Source organism: Apaloderma vittatum, unplaced genomic scaffold (assembly GCF_000703405.1).
Source record: "Apaloderma vittatum isolate BGI_N311 unplaced genomic scaffold, ASM70340v1 scaffold43942, whole genome shotgun sequence".
Taxonomy (NCBI): domain Eukaryota; kingdom Metazoa; phylum Chordata; class Aves; order Trogoniformes; family Trogonidae; genus Apaloderma; species Apaloderma vittatum.
Window position 1 is genome coordinate 986 of NW_009704924.1, and position 17,555 is coordinate 18,540.

Here is a 17,555-nt window from a genome sequence, read left to right on the forward strand (position 1 = left end):
GTTATAAACTAATGACAACGTATATACAGCATAGCAACCATACATAGTAATGGAAATCAGTTACACAGCATCCAAATTTACCTTTTAAGCATAGTTAGCATTTTCTGCTTCTTCACTGCAATTTGAACATTTTGTACTAGATATTAATCATTTTATTGCTTGCATATTAAGTAACCGCTTAAAAGCATAATTTCAAAATGCTGTCAGGTAAAGTATTACAGAAAAATCATGCTTGCACATCTGCAAACAGAGAGAGGTATGTGTGAGCTTTCTGAAGAACTTCTCCAGGCTAAAAGCCATAAAGCGCAGTAAACTCGGGCCAAAATGTGAGACAAAAACACAACAGCGTAATTTAATTCATATTTCATAAACAAATACAACTTTTTACATTTGTACAGGGAAAGACTGGGGCTAAGACGGATTTTTACACAAGCAAACCTCACAAGAGTTTACATGTTGAAAAAAGCAATTTTTGGCACATGGATAATATCTGTGAACACGTGTTCGGAATTTAAAAAAAACAAACCACTGTGTAGGAATTTTACATTTCAGTTCTTGACATCAGCATCTGCTGTCTAGTGGGTCAAGACAAAACACTGTGCCTTCGAGAGTTAATCCCATTTTGAACCCCTCCTGTAATGAAACAAGACATAGTTAATAAAAAGGAAGGTGATTTCTGGAGAATTAAGCTCTCTTTCCAAAAGTATCTAAATTTGAGCTTATTTTTAGGCAGATAAACCATCAGGATACTTCAGAGTGAATTCAGAGATACTTATATCACTTGGTCATCCAATTTTCCATAAGTCTTAGTGGTTAACTTAGAAAAGGATGTGTTTTGTACAACAAACCAAATACAGTATGCATATAAACTGAAGAAAGTATTATAGAAAACAAATTTTTGATAGAAAAACAAACAAGCTTGACTTGCACCAGTAAAATCCAATGTGATTTATAAGCAGGAAAGATTAGGGCTTTATAAGCGAAGAGTTTATTTTCTTTACACTTTAAAGATTCAGATAATTTATGGACATTGTTACTAATCCCAGGTGTCTCCTCCATTCAGTAATCCCTCATTTTAGTTCAGCTACCACCCCCCTATTGAAAAGAAACTCACTCTACAAGTACTCGCGTTTGGTTTACAAAACGCCCTTAGTTTGCACCAGTTCTAAATTAACAGCAGCACGTTCAATACGGGGAAAGTGCTGAGGAAAAAAAAACTTCCTGGCAATAGTTCCTAAATGATCTGAGATCTTTCAAGTAAAATTTGCATGTTCCCAAAGGCAGATCCATGCTGTGCGACTTCAAGCTGGTAGCAGCACTGTGGTGTGAATCGCATCCCGCTGTGCTACCTGTTTGCCCTACCTGGGTGGTGTGGCCCTGCCAAAGTTCACTGCTGGACTTGACTTGTTTTTTTCCCCTCCCCTCTGTTTTTTTTTTTTTTCAAAGGATTAACAAAAAGAGTATTCAATGCAAAAAATATTTCAAGCAAACAACACCTGAAGTTCCAAGTCAAACACATCCCGTTCCATTTGTTCGTTTACCCAAAGGATATTGTTAATTGATGCAGCTGCAGCCAAAGGAGGACTGCTTACCCAGAAGGAGAATTCAGAGAATTAGGTCTACAGTTTAGCCTGTGAAGTTGTAAACCCCACAGTTACAATGTGCCTGAAATGATAATATTTTAATATTTTGAGGTTGTGAAAGGGACAGTTGGCGTTTGAAGAAGAGGATGGCTGGATGCAGCTCCAGCAGCAGACCAGCTTCAGCAACGGGGTTGAAGCAGGACCCAGAGGGCCCTGTCACGGGCACCCGATCCACATCCCACACCCTCTTATCTTTCTTCTACACACTGAAGCACTATGGGCAGCTGTGTGACGCAGATGTGCTTCCAATGCCCTTTGTCTGTCTGGGTAAGAGCGAACCAGATTATGCATTTTTGGACGCACACGAATCTCACTGCTCTCATGTTGATCATGTGGGGTTTTTCTAACTTTTGTTTTATTCCCTATGAACTGATATTCTGTCACTTAGCACATCTTTACTTTGAACTACTTCGACTTTCTTGAAAAACAGTTGTTCCCCTGACCTTTCCTTCTGCAGCTTCACTCGAGATCATCCCCCTCCCGCCACCATTCAGTCCTCTTTCTCTTTAAAGCTGTGATATTTTGCATTTAAAACAATCCCATTTTCACATATTTGCAATGTTAATCTGTGAAGGGATCGCTGCACTGTATGTGTCAGATTTATCAGGAACTGCACTCTTAACACAAGCATATTTAGAAATGGTTCATGCTCATAACTGCCTATAACGGGGACAGGGCATTTCAATGTTTACCTGTTAAATCACACAAAAACCACGATCATCAAGCAGCAGAGGCTTCAATTACTAGTAGGCTCAAACTTCCATGCCAACCACGGGGTCAAAAATGCCCAACAACATCAAGGCAACCTGGATAGCCTTACAGGCAGTTTTCAGCGTTTAAAAGAATGTAAAATCTAGATTTATTGGCTTGGTTTTTTTACCTACATGAATATTTAAGTCAAGGACAAGAAGCGCATAGCAGTGAAAATCAAAGAAAGCTGCACTGTCTCAGTGAATATTCCCATTAAATTAAATGCAGCCTTTGAAAGCAGAAATAAATCAGCATATCCTCAGCCAGCAGACTCTTGGGCAAATAATTGCAAGCAAATTTTCAAAGATCAGGAAAGCACCGACTTCAGATCTCCATCTCCATTCTTAATCCTGCAGGGTTTGAAAAAGAACTCCAACTTCTTAAATAATGGTTGGAATCTCCAAAAGTATACTTTGGCAAATATATGGTATAATTCAAAAAAGCATATCCAACCAGCTGTAGTCAAGCAAGCTGTGGGAAGACTAGGTTTTAAGAAAGCATTCTCCTTTAAATCCAGACACAGCTGAAATGCAATTAATGCAGATAATGGAATAAGTATCCTATGCTATAGCTCTCAGCAACGCAGAATATTTTATGCCCGCTTTCAGGAATACAGTTTCTATATATCTATCTATATATATGTCTTTCAAGTCTCATGACTCCTGCATGAGGCTGCTCTATGATTATTATAGGTTCAATCACACAGCATATGCCTACTTTGGACTCTCCACTCCAAACCCCAGTAATTTGCAGCTGTAATAATAATGAAGTCAGTTGGAACTATTGAGCAGATTATAAATTATGGTTTGTTATATCTTTTTTCCTATAAACTCGATTAATGTGTCAGAGTGTGGTTTTTTTTCCTTTAAAAATGACATACAGTCAGCACTTGGTACACATTACATACTATATATGTAAAAATGCATCATTAATTTTAATACACAGCATTTGAAATATTTTGTCTTGTGAAATCCAGCTATTTCAGCTTCTAATAACATATGTTCTTAGCACAACACTCTGTCTGTTCATTAAAAAGCATGTGTGCTACGGCTTCCCATATTTTAAAGGTTCAGGAAACAGCAACTCCTCATGCAGTCAGAAAATCTCTCAAATCTGCTGATTTTCAGGGAATGCAGAAAAAGGTCATCCCCCAGTACTGGACAGGAGTGGGAACAGGAAGGACTATGAAGTGTCCATCTATGTTATGCCTTGCTTCTGTGATGACAGTGCCAAGAAACTTTATTATTTTGAAGCTACACAAGGACTGAGCATCTTAGTTACTCGGAAAACAACGGCATCATACTAGAGATGAGTGGTCTCATAAAGAGAGGAGCAAAGTTTGTTTTGGCTAAAAAAAAGTAATCAGAAAACAACCCCTCTTCCAAAACTCCCCTGTTTGTTGGATTTTTTTTGTGTGTGTCTATAATAATAAGACGTGAGCTATTCTGTTTAAAAACAGTAGATGGGAAAAGACAAAGAACTTGCATTTTATTAGAAGATAAATTTGCCCAAGTCAATCTTAAGGCTCTGAGGTTAACTCATTTACCACTTTACAGTGACTTCGTTTAATGAGATTAAATCAGCACAAACTCAATGACCTGATGATAAATTCATACATCTCTGAGAAGATAATTTAGAGGGCTGAGCATAACCTATTGCAGATGGGAAGATGACACGGCTACTGACTGCTTCAGGGCACGCAGGGAGAATGGCATGCAGCTCCTGGAAGCTTTACGATACTAACTACCTTGAGATTTTAATAAATTAGAGCAATTGCTGCTGGTACGACTCGTGATCCGAGGAAATTTCCTTTCACTGCAAGATTTCTGGGAAAATAGACAAATTCATTTTATTAATGTCTGGATACGGTGAAAACAGAGAGGATGTTTCAGCAAAAGGGTGGGGAAACCAGGAGGTTGGACAGACGCCTGAGCTGTAGAAGTCACATCTCAGCACATGCTTTGAGTTTTGAGCTCTCTGAAAAGATCAGTGGAGACTGGACGGAGAAATGGAACAGAAAATAAAGCATAAGTGTGAAATTTGGATTCTCACCAAAGTTTAAACATATGAATGTTCCCCGAGAGGTCAGGGAACTTCACCTGATCGCATTAAGTTCAGAACATGGGATGCAAAGAAAAAACACCTGGTACTTCAGAGTTTATTCTCCGATGCCTCTTCCGCTGTGCTCCGCTTTCCTCTCCCACGTTGCTCACACATCACCTTCAAATGCAGGCAGATGCTGAGACGGCTTTTCTGCAGAGTGGGGCATGTTTGCCCACCCATATGGCTGACCTCCACACAAGACAGGGGGGCAGAGTCTGGACTGTGCTGCCTGAACCAGGCTGTAGCTGCCTGGCCCCGAGGCAGCTTGCTGGGCACTACATTTTTGTTTCGTGTTCCTTAACCCTAAACTTACCAGAAGACACTACATGTTCTGTGCTTTTTTACCTTTTGTGACGTCTACTACACCTTCCGCCTTACAGGCTGCATATCTAACAACCACTGACTTTTAGCATAGCTATCTGCTGGTCCTAAGGTGTTAAATAGCTGCTTCCAAATAAGAAGGCATTCACAAAAATAGACTGTCCTAACAGAAAAATGTCTGTATTGAAGGTTTTGCTTCAACCATTTCACTAGTGACAATCCAATAATGAAAACTGGAAGTTTCATTAGTACGCACGGAAAACAAATAGCAATGAAAATGAAGGCTTAGTGTCAGCAGCTGTTAAGACAGACTAAAGATCAGCTGCCCTCAGCTTAAAAATTGTAGGCCCCTAAAAATTAAAATGTCCCTGACTGAAAGAGCTGTATATCTGAAAAACCTTAGAAGTTTATATATACATACATGTGTCCACACATATACATTAAAACAAAAACACCAGACATGAACACACTTCAATTGTAAATGCTTTAAATACCATTATTAAAATATGATATACCAACCATCGCTGACGCTAGGCACCCAGGAAAGCACAAAAAAAAACCAGAAGAGACATTAGGAAAAACATGTTTCCATCTGTATTTTGAACCAACTGCATAGTAAAATAACTGCACATAGCTTTTGCTTTGGCCAAAGTTAGAACATTCTTCTTCCACACTCTGTCAGCTTTAAACCAAATTATACATGACCAAGTTTTGCACCCACATAAAGACCACTAACTAATTTTCAGTGGAAATGTCAGGGCACACTAAAACTGATATGCTTGACTCTCTAATTGTGTGACTAGTTTAAAATGCATACAGGAAAGTTGGAAAACCCCCAAACCTGTATGTGCAGGCGGTTTGCAATATTCTTTGCAATAGGACACAGTAATGCCCCATGGTTTGGGGCTTTAGTTACTGGCTGGTTGCCTGAAGTTTTCATTTTATGAACTTCAAGAATCTTTGACAAAGATTTCTACTGTTTTGTGCGCTGATGTTTTTTATGAGGTGATAGCACTTTGCAGCCTTATGTGCTAACGATTCAAAGTTCTGTCAGAGGACTATCTGTAATAAGAACTCTTAGTGTGTGACATTTGGGTATTTCCATAGGCTTCTTCCTAATAGCCACAGATGCTGCAGTGCACTTTTTCCTAAAACAGGAAAGATTGATGTGAATGCAAATGTGAAGTGCTAAAACATTTGGGGGTTGTGCTAAAGGGCTGGGTAATATGGCATTCACAAAACACAAGCATATTCACCAGAAGAGCAAAGAAGTCAGTTCTGGCTTTTAGCTGCTCTCTGAAATTATAAGGGACAGAGTACAGGTGAGCAAGAATCTAAATTGCATACTTCACAGTGAGTGGAGTTTGTCAGTGGCACAATCCTAAACAGGTAAGGAAAATAAATGTTCACAATGAACGGCAATGAAAAAAAATTTCACGAGAAAATTATATTGTATTTAAGTCTTATCTCAACCACTGAAACACTATCTACTGGTCTCCAGCCAGAAAAGAGGAACCGCCGGAGTTGAGAGCTAGCTCTCTTGGACTTCTGTGCTTCTGAGATACAAGAGGGCTGGAAGCCCTGGGAATGCTTTCTGCTGAGGGGTCAGCAGCCTAAAAATTCAAGTTCCCAGTACTTTCAGCCTTCTGTTTTGCTGGCAGGCTGCTGAAAAAAACCCAACACCCCAGAGAAGCAATCTGGCAAGAAATTAGGCATTTAGAAAGTCTGATTGAAGAGAGTGATTTATCCCAAAGCTTTCTCCTGGAATTGCTTCAAAATTGGGTCAATATTCGAACAGATACAGTTCGTTTCAGAATCAGCAAAGATTTTCTGGTGAAATCACATCAGTTCCAAATTCTTGAATCAATTCTCAATACAGTTTAATAGTCCCAGAGCCAAAGACAGCTGTTTTTAAAGGCAGAAGAAGTTGTGTGTGCAGTCTAGAATATATTTTCAGAGTGCTGTAAACATGTATTTCAACAGTAGTCATACAGCCAGAGAAATCTGCATAATTGATAACTTGGTGGTTACCTGCATCTCATCTAGTTTGGACTGAATGTCTGGAGGGAAATCTCCGGCTCCGCAGCTAAAAGGGTCAAAAGGTTCTGCTCCAAAAAGGTCTCTCTCTGGAACAACAGAAAAGTGAGTCACTAAGAGAAAAGGGATGGGCTATGCCAACAGTGCTTTGAAAAAGTCGTCTTACATCTCCTTACAACCTGAGTAACTGCACCTCCACATACGCCACTGATCAACCACAACTTCTAACATACAAATTTGAAGGCCAGGTCTTAGTTAGTTCTCCAAAATTTAATACTCAATTATTTTTCCAAGCACAGCACCAACTTTTGTTTAAGTTTCTATTTAGCTTTCATTAATGCTCGTGCCTTCTAGAGGAATTTTAGGGATCCCATGAGAAGCAACTGCAATTTGAAGAAGGAATCTTCTACTGAAGTGGGCTCTGGAATCAATATGTCTGGAAAATTTCATAAATAAGAAGGGAACAACTGGGCATCAGTGGCTAGGAAACATGCCAGAAACATATTTGCAAAAACAAATTAGCCTTCATGTCCCCTGTCTGCCACTTCTCACCATCAGGTTAAGGACATCTCTGTGAGGACAAACTACTCTTCTTACTCACAGCAGGTAAAGCCTTCATTTGGCAGACTTCCTCAGTACACAGCTGGTAGGAACTAAAACTAACTGTTAGAGCAGTTTAGAAATTTGGTTAAGATCAAGTCAAGAAAGGATGGGAAAAGCGTAAGACCATGAAAGTCACTCGCCCTAAAATTCCTCTAAATCTGGATCCATAAATAGAATGATAGCAATTTCTCTCTCTCAATGCCATACAGTATCTCACTACTTTTAAACTGTAATGTGCTTTCTAGTGGACATGGCATCTGTTTGCTTCTTTTTTGCCTGGAGAAGAAGAAATACCTTCTTCTTCATGTCTGACAAGCCAAATACTTTGTGCAATTTTTTAAATTTGTTTGCTTGCTTGGGGTTTTTTTTTGTTGTTTTGGTTTTTTTCCTTGTCAGCAATGGGATTTTTTTCTCTACGTGTAACGGTCCTACCTACACAGACTTTTCCTATGCCACACTGGGTTGAACTAAACCAGTAAAAAAATGATTTCTCCAACCCAAATCGACCACATCTGTAAAAATTACAGAACCGAGTTAATACAGTCCTGTCATTGGTGGGGACAAAATTATAATCATATCCTACCTCCTAACTTTCATGGTTGTCCAGCAAGAAAGCATACTATCAACCTTAAAAAAATGCTAGCTTAAGAGAACGAGAGTAAAATGGGCCATTAGTATCTCTGAAAAGATAAAGTATGAAAACAAGCAGGACCTTGATTAACTACACATTTCAAAAACTGTGGCTATACAGCTACAAGCTACCACATGGGACCACGAGATGGCCCAGACTGGAGAGCCTTATTCCAAAAGCCCATTTGAGCCAAAAAAAGAATAATAAAAATCTAGTCTTTGCTGGCAGAGGCAGACCACCTGCATGCAAAAGAGACTTTAACTAGGATAATCCAACATAAAAGTTAGGATCTACCTTCTCCCTTGCCTCTTTCACAGCCAAAATGGGTCTGCTCCAGCATAATCAGTGTCCTCACATGCTCCGATGTCCCTACTAAGTAACCTTCAGAGGTGTAGCAGCTTTGACTTTCAATCTAAGCTAGCTCTACTGGGCAGAAAGCGATCGTGCGTTACTCTTCTTTGTAAGTCTATTTGTTCATTATGTAAGTCCACTTCCTTTCTTTCTCTTTTTGCCTCCCTCCTCCATAGGCTCTTTTTTGCTGACAGTTTTCTGGGTGGTCAGACAGCTAAAAGCAGCCAGTTTCAACACTAAGCTTCAGAAAACATTCAAGCAACATATTTAGGGGGGGAAAAACAGTAAAGAACACAATTCTTGCACTTGTTAGTACTGAAATATGACTTACCGCTTTTTTTTCTAAAGCAAGTGTTTTGCACATCACTATGGACGCCTTGTTACTGGGCTTTTATTAATGACAGCACTTCTCAGCTCATTAACAGGAGAAGAGCAGAAGCTTTAGCTCTTTTAATGTCATCTGCTTTCAGGTATAGGATTACTGCCTTCATATTGTTATTCAGAGCAGACTTTAAAACTAACCATAGTGTAACTTATTCTACGTGACAGAGCCTAATAAATCCCATCCGGAATCAAATTCAAAATAGAGTAGTATTTCCCAGCGGAGTTTCTATGACAAATTATTAGTTTAGGAACTATCTCCACTGTAACTTGCTAATCATTTCAGTAAATCAGCTGAAAAAGTCCACAGTACAACTGCTTTTCTGCATTTAAAACGTGTGTTGCATGAGAGATTGTATTGTCAAATGTCAGGGAGGGGATAAAGCTCCACAAAATAGAATTTATCTTTTGAACGGAGGCTGAAATATATGTGGAAACTGGACGAATACTCAAATGTAGTCGCTGCAGAGCTGCATTACTGCGCGGGATATCCATAGGCTTATCGGCTGGTGTTCCCTCCACATAGGGACAAATCAGTAATATTTTATTTCAGGCTAGATTATTTACATGAAAACTACCTACAATGAGAATATCTTGCTTGGCACACTCTCTAAAATAAATGTAGTATAAGCAGGCATTTCTTTCTCCAATACACAGCAACCAGGAAGTCTTTGAAAACGATCCTTTCAAACACCACATATAATTACGTTTTCTTTTGCCATTCCTTTCTGGATGGGAATAAATTCACAGCTTGGGAACTGGACCAACAAATTCAAAAACATGAAATGCTGATGTCTTGCATCGGCAACTCAAACCACAGAAAGACAGGAACGGGCAACACATTTTTGTTTCTGTGACCTATCTGACATTCAGGACAAGAAAGATGTAGTATGGAAAGCAGCAACCTGCACAAAAACTAATTACTAAACAAAACTACAGATATTTGGCTTTTCTTCTGCATTTTGCATCCCAGTCTTCTTTACCTTAGCTATCAACTAGACACAGAGTTATTCTGATACATGCTTTCCCCAGATGTCCTGGAGCAGCTGTGATGGCAAATAAAAATTAATCGCATGGAGGACAAGAACCCACAAAAATATTTGGAATAAGTTGAGGTACTGAAGTCCAGGAAGCCTTTCTCTTAGCTGCAGGCTACTCTGTATTTTTTTTCTTTTGGAATTATTAAAGCACAGAAAATGATCCCACTATTATTCTGACAATGTACACTTAAATATCCCTGGAAAGAGAGCATCCTGAAGCAGATTTTTGCATCTGCCAGTTGTGACCTTGGATTGCTCAAAATGCATTTGAGTGAAATAAATGTTCAACAATTCAATAGAAAATGTTCCTCTTCAGTTCTCTTCCGAGATAACAATGATGTTCCAAGAAGAAACACATCAATTACTCCTTTAATTAAAGTGAATTTTGCCCTTTCAGAGAACTGACGAGAATATTTGCAATCCCTTACTCCATGGGGAATCAGCAGCATGGTCTTTGCATTTTTGGCTGCACTAAGTATGCGTTGGTCAATTTTTCAATTAAGCAATTAATTGGGCTATGTTTATGGTTAGTCTGCAAGCTGGTTACTGCAAACTTGGTCTTAAAAGACCTATTTCTCAGGAACATTTTGAGGAGAAATACAATTCTGGAAAGAGCATTTGTTTTTGAAAGAATCGTGTTTTTTTGCCAATATTACCTACAGAGACATTCATTTAATCTGCAACCTCCTGTCCAAAAATGATGCAATTTTCTCCTTTAAAATATGCTAAAATAATCTATGTGCTATCACTGATATATCCAGACATTTACTGAGAAGCCGTACTGGTATATTACTGAATAAAAGCTCAAAATTTCAAGAATCTTTTTCCTTTTTTAAAGCTTAAATGCTTTGTAGATAAACGCCTTTCCAAGAAAAGGTCAGCGTTCCACTCTTCCAGTATTATAATGCTGGTTTTTTGGCCAAAGCAAAAGATATCACTTATAAACACCAATTTTTACTGGTGGAAACCACCTACTTGAGGCATTTCTTTTAATGAAAAGCCAAATTATCATCATGGTAATGTGACATCTACAAAGCTCTTGATTTTGGAGAACCCAAAGTGCTTGGGGGTGTTACAGGTTTCCTGCCAATGGGACCTATCTTTCCTGTGCAGTGTTATTTTTGGGTCATTTGTCAAACTGGCCAGCTGATGAGCAAGATGAACTCTGGCTTTTGAAAGCACATTTTGCTTGAGCAGCACAGGTGCCATCCCTGGGTAACAGGCAGATGAACCTTAGACAAAAGAAGTGAGTGAGGTTGACACGAGCAAATAGATAGCACAGCCTTATCTTTCTCCTTCCTTACTACTACTGAACGTGATAAAGGTAAAAGTTATAAAAATTCTAAATCTCAACAAAATCACCCTGCAACTTCAACCAAAAACGACACAAAACCCCCCCAAAACAAAGGTTCAAGCGCATGAGGAAGTAGAGGTAAGAACACGAGATGACTTGGGAAAATGGGAGACTCCAAATGTTGGCTCCTTTTGGTTGCCACCTGACTTGTATTGGAGAAAGAAATGCCAGCGAGCTTCTACTGGCAGTGATCACACCCCACACACCGACGTATCACTGTATATTATAGCACTGCCACATGACACAGCTCGAATGGGGCTCTTATAAGACCTGAACTTTCCATCCAAGACAGTAAGTCCTTGTTTGATCATAAAACAGCTTCCTCTTCTGCTGCAAATTACACTTCTGAAATACACCAAACTTTGTTAATACGTGAATTACCATGACATAGATTGAAAGAGTAGGTAGGGAGAAAAAGTAATAAAGACCACGATGTACTTCTGTAATCTCTCTCTGAAACATAGCACACTGAGGAGCACAGAGAATTAACAGACACCAGCTGTCCTGTTTCTGAACATCATAATCTTAATTTAATGCAAATGAAGTGCAGAAGTGACAACTATTTTTAAACAGTACATGCTACTGAACAAGCAACTTATTTAGGATATTTTCTGTATTTCAAAACCCACTGATTAAACAACTGCAAAACCTACACAGTTGAAATTCTCAAGACCATGAGTGCTGACTCCCACAAGATTTTTAGCCACAGTTTCAATGGAACCAAGGTAGGACAACAGCTAAAAAAAAAAAACTTATTCTGTAATTCAACTCCAGATATTACTTTTGAAGCTGGATATGTACATTGAGATAAATTTTACGGTATTGTCTGCAGTTTTAGAGTGACGTATTTGAAAACACAAAAGGAGCTGCTGAAGGAGAAGTCTTCAGATTTTTTTTTTGTCGTTCTTTACAAAGCCATAACAATTCTTTTAAAGGAACACCTCTATTATATTAGAATGTTCTAATATTCTCGCAAGTTATTTAAGAATAGTCAATATTAACTATTCTTGATAGAATAGTTTTAAATTCTGTTAATGTACCTTTTGAGAAACCCATAGAAATTCCTCTAAATTAATTTAAAATCTTCTCTCGGAACAGATTTTTTTGTTGAATCAATAGCCTCAACAGCCACTTTCTCCTTAGAGCGTGACAGTCATTCTGAGCAATGGAACTGAAAGGTGCGCAGGGTATATGATATTGGGGAAGACGTTCCCTGACTTTAGTTTTACCATGTGTTTTTATAATTGTGCACAGGTCATTCATACCCCAGAATTTCTACACAATAGCAGCATTCCCCAAACCAGACAGAAAGGCTTCAAATGTGGTTTTATGTGGCAGTAGGCAGTAACATTAATGTCCCTTATCCATACTAAAATAGGCATCAGAAATAAAAGATACTTGGCACAGACTGGTATTTCTGCAACCTCTAATATTGTTCATGGAACTCTGCTCTCCTCACCCCTCAAGGGATTTCCAAAGCTTTTAAAAATACTTGGTAGAGTCCTAAAAGATTTCCAGTGAAGTCAGGAACCTTACCCTAGCTGTTTTCAAGCCTTTGGAAAATAAAATTGCTACTGTTAATCATCTTTTGAAGATCTTTTAGGAGTGGTTCACAGATCTGGAGAGGTTCATCAATTATAACTGGAAAAACAAAGCTGTAGATGATACGAAAAGTAGTATTTAAAATAGCTTTCCAAGACAGTCTACATCGTGAGGGATTTCCTCAGCTCTTCCTTCTGCATCACCATACTTACTCCACCTGCTATCGTCCCCACAAACGCAGGCTTTTGATACTATAACTGCGGCTTGGCAAGGAAAGAACAGGAAGTAAAAGTATTTCTTGCAAGAAGTAAAAAAAAAGATACTGTAAAAAAAAGAGCAAAGTTCAAATCCCCAAGTAGACTCCTTCAAACGCTTTATATAATAGTTTCAGAAAGTAAATAGACATGTTTATAATGTAACTTGGCAGTAACATCAACAATTTTGGGAAGATGGTATAAAAATGAAATGGCATTATTGAATGCGGTTTACGAAAACTGTGCTTGGCTTTTCATGCAGAACGAATGCAAATCTTTAAAGATGCTGTATTAAAAAAATATAACGTAAGCAGAAAAAATAGGTCAGTTGTTATAGAACTTACTGATCTCTGTAGATCTACTGGGTACTGGAGGAGGCTGTGTACCATTGCGAGTAGGTGTTGATGACTGAGGGGATATGGGAGAAAAGGGAACCATATCAAAGATGTCAGTGGAGGGTGATTTAGGTGTCACACTGCCTGCCTACAATAAGGACAATAAATATTAGGGCAATATTCCACATGGAAAAGATCACAATACTGAATTCTTCAGCATGCAGGTAAGAGCCATACTTTCAAAAAAGTTAAAAATAACCATCAGCATGCAAAAAAACAGCTCCTGACACCAAGCGAATGGCATTTGCAGTTCCAAGTCTGAGACATGCTAAAACTCTCCAATACGTAAGCAGCATTGCAATTTTTCCATTTTCAGCCAGAAACACATCACAGTTACACCTGAAAAAGCTGGTGACAAGCAGTTCTTGACAGCAGACGTACGAATGCAGGTATGTTCACAAGACCCATTTCAGGTAACGCTGAGACAACAATATGCTATGGTCTAGAGTGCATAGAACAAGTAGCCAAAAATAAAAGACACAGTCCCAATATTTCTTGTTTACTGATTCTTCCTTACACGACCGCTTATTTGATAATCTAAATAAAGTGGTGTGGTCAAAGCTTCAAATGATTTTTTTCCGTAAGTAACAATCTAGACAGGCAATACACTGAATATTAATATCCAAATTAGAGTTCTAATCCTTGATCATGAACCACAAATTGTTTCATTAGTATGGCCCAGGAATTTGGAAAGATTAAAAAAAAAATACTGGATGAAAAAAGAAACCCTACACCAAACAATTAGTATGGTACTATAGCCATACTTATTTTTGAATTATTCATTCCTCTGGCCATCAGTTCACTACTCCGGGACACAAATGAGATACAGTCAAGTCAGAATAAACTGAACACTAAAGACAGACGATGAACTAGATTAAAACTGAGACTGACAAGCCAAAGGCAAGAAATATATGCAAAATTAGTTTGCAAGTTCATGTTATTACTTAGACAATATAAAAACCCTGCTACATTTGGTATCTTAGAAAGACTGTAGAGCCAAGCACAGGGAAAGCCTGCTACTCTTAAATAAGAATCAATCTGATCAAAACATTCACATGAGAAATACTTATGAGCAAGTTAAATGAGTCACATGGATACTTTTATTCAGAATACATAAATATGACAACCTGGCAAAAAGGTAGTCTTTGGCTGGTCCATGAGAGTTTCATAGACCTAAACCTTATTTTGGAACGTTACTTTTTCAGTGGCTCTGCTGCAGCAACTGAAGCTGCCCTCTGCCAGTAGACACCACAGATTTCTAAGCCAAGTCTGCAGATAGCCCTGAATTACCTCTGTTCCTTTCTGGAGGTTGCATTGGCTGCTGAGAAGGAAAAGATATTGATCTACAGTCTTCTGATGAATATAAGAGTTAAAAAGAAAAACAAAGTTTTTCTAATTTCGAAGTTTTTCCTATTTCTTAGGACCTTCCAATTAATATTTTAAGTTTGGATTAAGGGAGATCTAGAACTGTCTGAGATGTCAACTGCTGCCACTCAAAGCAGAGCAATAGATGCACTTGACCCAAATAAAACATATAAGAAATTAATATCCCTTCGTTTATACAAGCTGAAGTCTCTCTGACTTGCAATAGGGTTTGGGCTGCAGCAGGAAGGCAGGATCACGTTTAATGCATAAGTGTACGTCATGTATTAAGCTGAATTTCCCATTGATGTTGATGGATAAGCCTAGAATGTCTTGGAAATAGAAAACGCTAATGCACATTTTCCTTGTTTGCTAAGTGTTCATGGCTACCTAGAAGCTAGATAGAAAAACAGTATTTATGTTAAGTCTTAGATGAGTCTTTTAGGCAAAAATAAGCCACCCCACACTTGACATTTCCTGTCTATATGCCATTTTCTTGAAGTTACTGGCCATTCTGATACAACTGATACAGCTACTTTAAATCAAACATAATGCAGATATTTTAAGGAACGTATATTTTGAATACATACGAGCACAAGAGCATTTTTATTTAGTGAACACATGCAGAAAGCCAGGATATTTGCCAAATACAGCCAAATGTTACTTGCAAATGGAAGAAAAGTTGAGAGTATAAGCATATTGCTATGAAAAAGCAGGCAATATGCCCATTTTGTAGGTAAGAATAAATTTTCAACCTTCATTTTGCACAGTTTTTATAAAATATGCTGAAAATGGCTGATTGGTCTTCTATTAATTCAAGGTGGGAGAAAAGCTTTTGAAGTTGAATGTTTAGAATTGTTTGTTTTGAATAATTATTCTTAAGGAATTATAAAAAAAAGATAGCTCAGAGGTAATTCATTAACAAAGTAATTTAAACATGCTGAGAAAATAAGAATTTATATTTTGGGGGTGGGAGAAAAAAAGCTATATAGAAGTAAGGCTCTCTTTGCAAATTCCACATCTGAAGACTATCCCTAGAGAATCTCAGATAAATCTGCTCTGTCCTTTAACCACTGTACAAAATGTACATTTTTCATACAAGTTAACACACAACAGAGAAGAGAAGAAAGCCAAAAGGAAAAAAAAAAAAAGAACAACTGAAAAAGCTTTTGCACAGCAGGATTACACGAGGTCTTGGGCATCTGTATTCCCTGGCTGGCTTTGGAAGACCACTTTTTGAAGGTGGTGGTATTAACAATCCAGATGGTAGTCTAGAGTCAGGAGAACTCCTAGGAGTAAGCGTAATGGAAGAGATATCTAAACAAGGAGGTGAATCCTCATTGTTACACCAGAAAAAAGTAGCGGGTCTTTGAAACATATGTTCATCATTATCACACTTTACGTGCAGCAGCTGAAAAGAAATCACAGAAAGAGAAAATATTCTGAGGAACAGAATGTGGTAATGTCAGGGAAAGAAGAAAAACCACACATTGAAAAGAGTTTGTCAGCAACTTGCTGTTCAGTGCTATAGGTACACAACACATAACTTGAAATATTGTAGAATAAAATCTAAAAAACCATCCCAGGAAGAGGTAACTCAGAAGTAGTAGGAATGAAGATGACTTGCTCCTTGATAATGACATCTAATAAAATGAAGGCAGGCATCTTTCCAAAAATGGGTGTATGAGGTGCACTGACAAATGTCTAAATATACCAACATATCAGCAATATCTGCACATGCACATTAGCAGGTAAACATGTATCTGGGGAGAACAGTTACTCTGGTGGTTAAAGTACAAGTCAGAATTTTCTTTCTCTGAACAAGGAAACACCTACCACTTACATCTCACCAATAAATAATTAAATGTTCTTTAAATGACTAAAAACTTCTTACAGTAGAAGCTCACAGTGTACAAATTTGAGTAATACTAGGCTTTGGTTAATTTCCTTGTCTACGGAATTTGAGAGTCTTTTTAGACAATAATACCCTTCTACCATTTTTTCTGTCTGCATAACTGTCTACACCATTGCAAACTGTCCTCAGGTGCCTCAGTCCCCTGAGGTCCCAGAGGAAGGCAAGATTAAAGAGGAGTTTTCCCTGGTTGAGGAGGACTGGGTTAGGGATCAATTGGAGCATTTGAATATCCATAAATCCATGGGCCTTGATGGGATGCACCTGCGGGTGCTGAGCAAGCTGAGAGGTGTCATTGCTAGGCCACCCTCCATCATCTTTAGTAAGTCACGGATAACAGGTGAGGTGCCTGAAGACTGGAGGAAAGCAAATGTCACTCCAGTCTATAAGAAGGGCAGGAAGGATGACTTAGGTAATTACAGACCGGTCAGCCGCACCTCCATCCCTGGAAAGGTGATGGAACATCTTATCCTTGGCACTGTCTCTAGGCATACCAAGGATAAGAAGGTTACTAGGAGCAGTCAGCATGGCTTTGCTAGGGGGAAGTCATGTCTGACCAACCTGATAGCCTTCTATGAAGACATAACCACGTGGATAGATGGTGGCCATGCAGTGGATGTGGTCTATCTGGATATCAGCAGGGCATTTGACACTGTCTCCCACAGCATCCTCATAGGTAAACTGAGGCAGTGTGGTCTGGATGACCAAGTAGTGAGGTGGGTTGCTAACTGGTTGAAGGGAAGAAGTCAGAGAGTTGTGGTCAATGGGACAGAGTCTGGCTGGAGGTCTGTGTCTAGTGGGGTCCCTCAGGGGTCAGTGCTGGGGCCGGTGCTGTTCAAAATATCCATCAATGATCTGGACGAAGGATTAGAGAGC

The 17,555-nt window shown here is 38.7% G+C and overlaps 1 protein-coding gene across 1 annotated transcript; it reads right to left on the reverse strand.

Annotated features, from left to right (window-relative positions):
* Positions 1 to 561: 561 nt before the first annotated feature.
* On the reverse strand, positions 562 to 16,178 carry GULP1 (GULP, engulfment adaptor PTB domain containing 1; the record flags this gene model as incomplete). The annotated part of the gene is made up of 4 exons (XM_009865203.1): positions 562 to 633; positions 6,849 to 6,943; positions 13,355 to 13,493; positions 15,954 to 16,178. Coding segments are annotated over 4 exons (531 nt in total), but the record flags the coding sequence as incomplete, so codon positions are not given.
* Between the last annotated feature and the right edge of the window lie 1,377 nt (positions 16,179 to 17,555).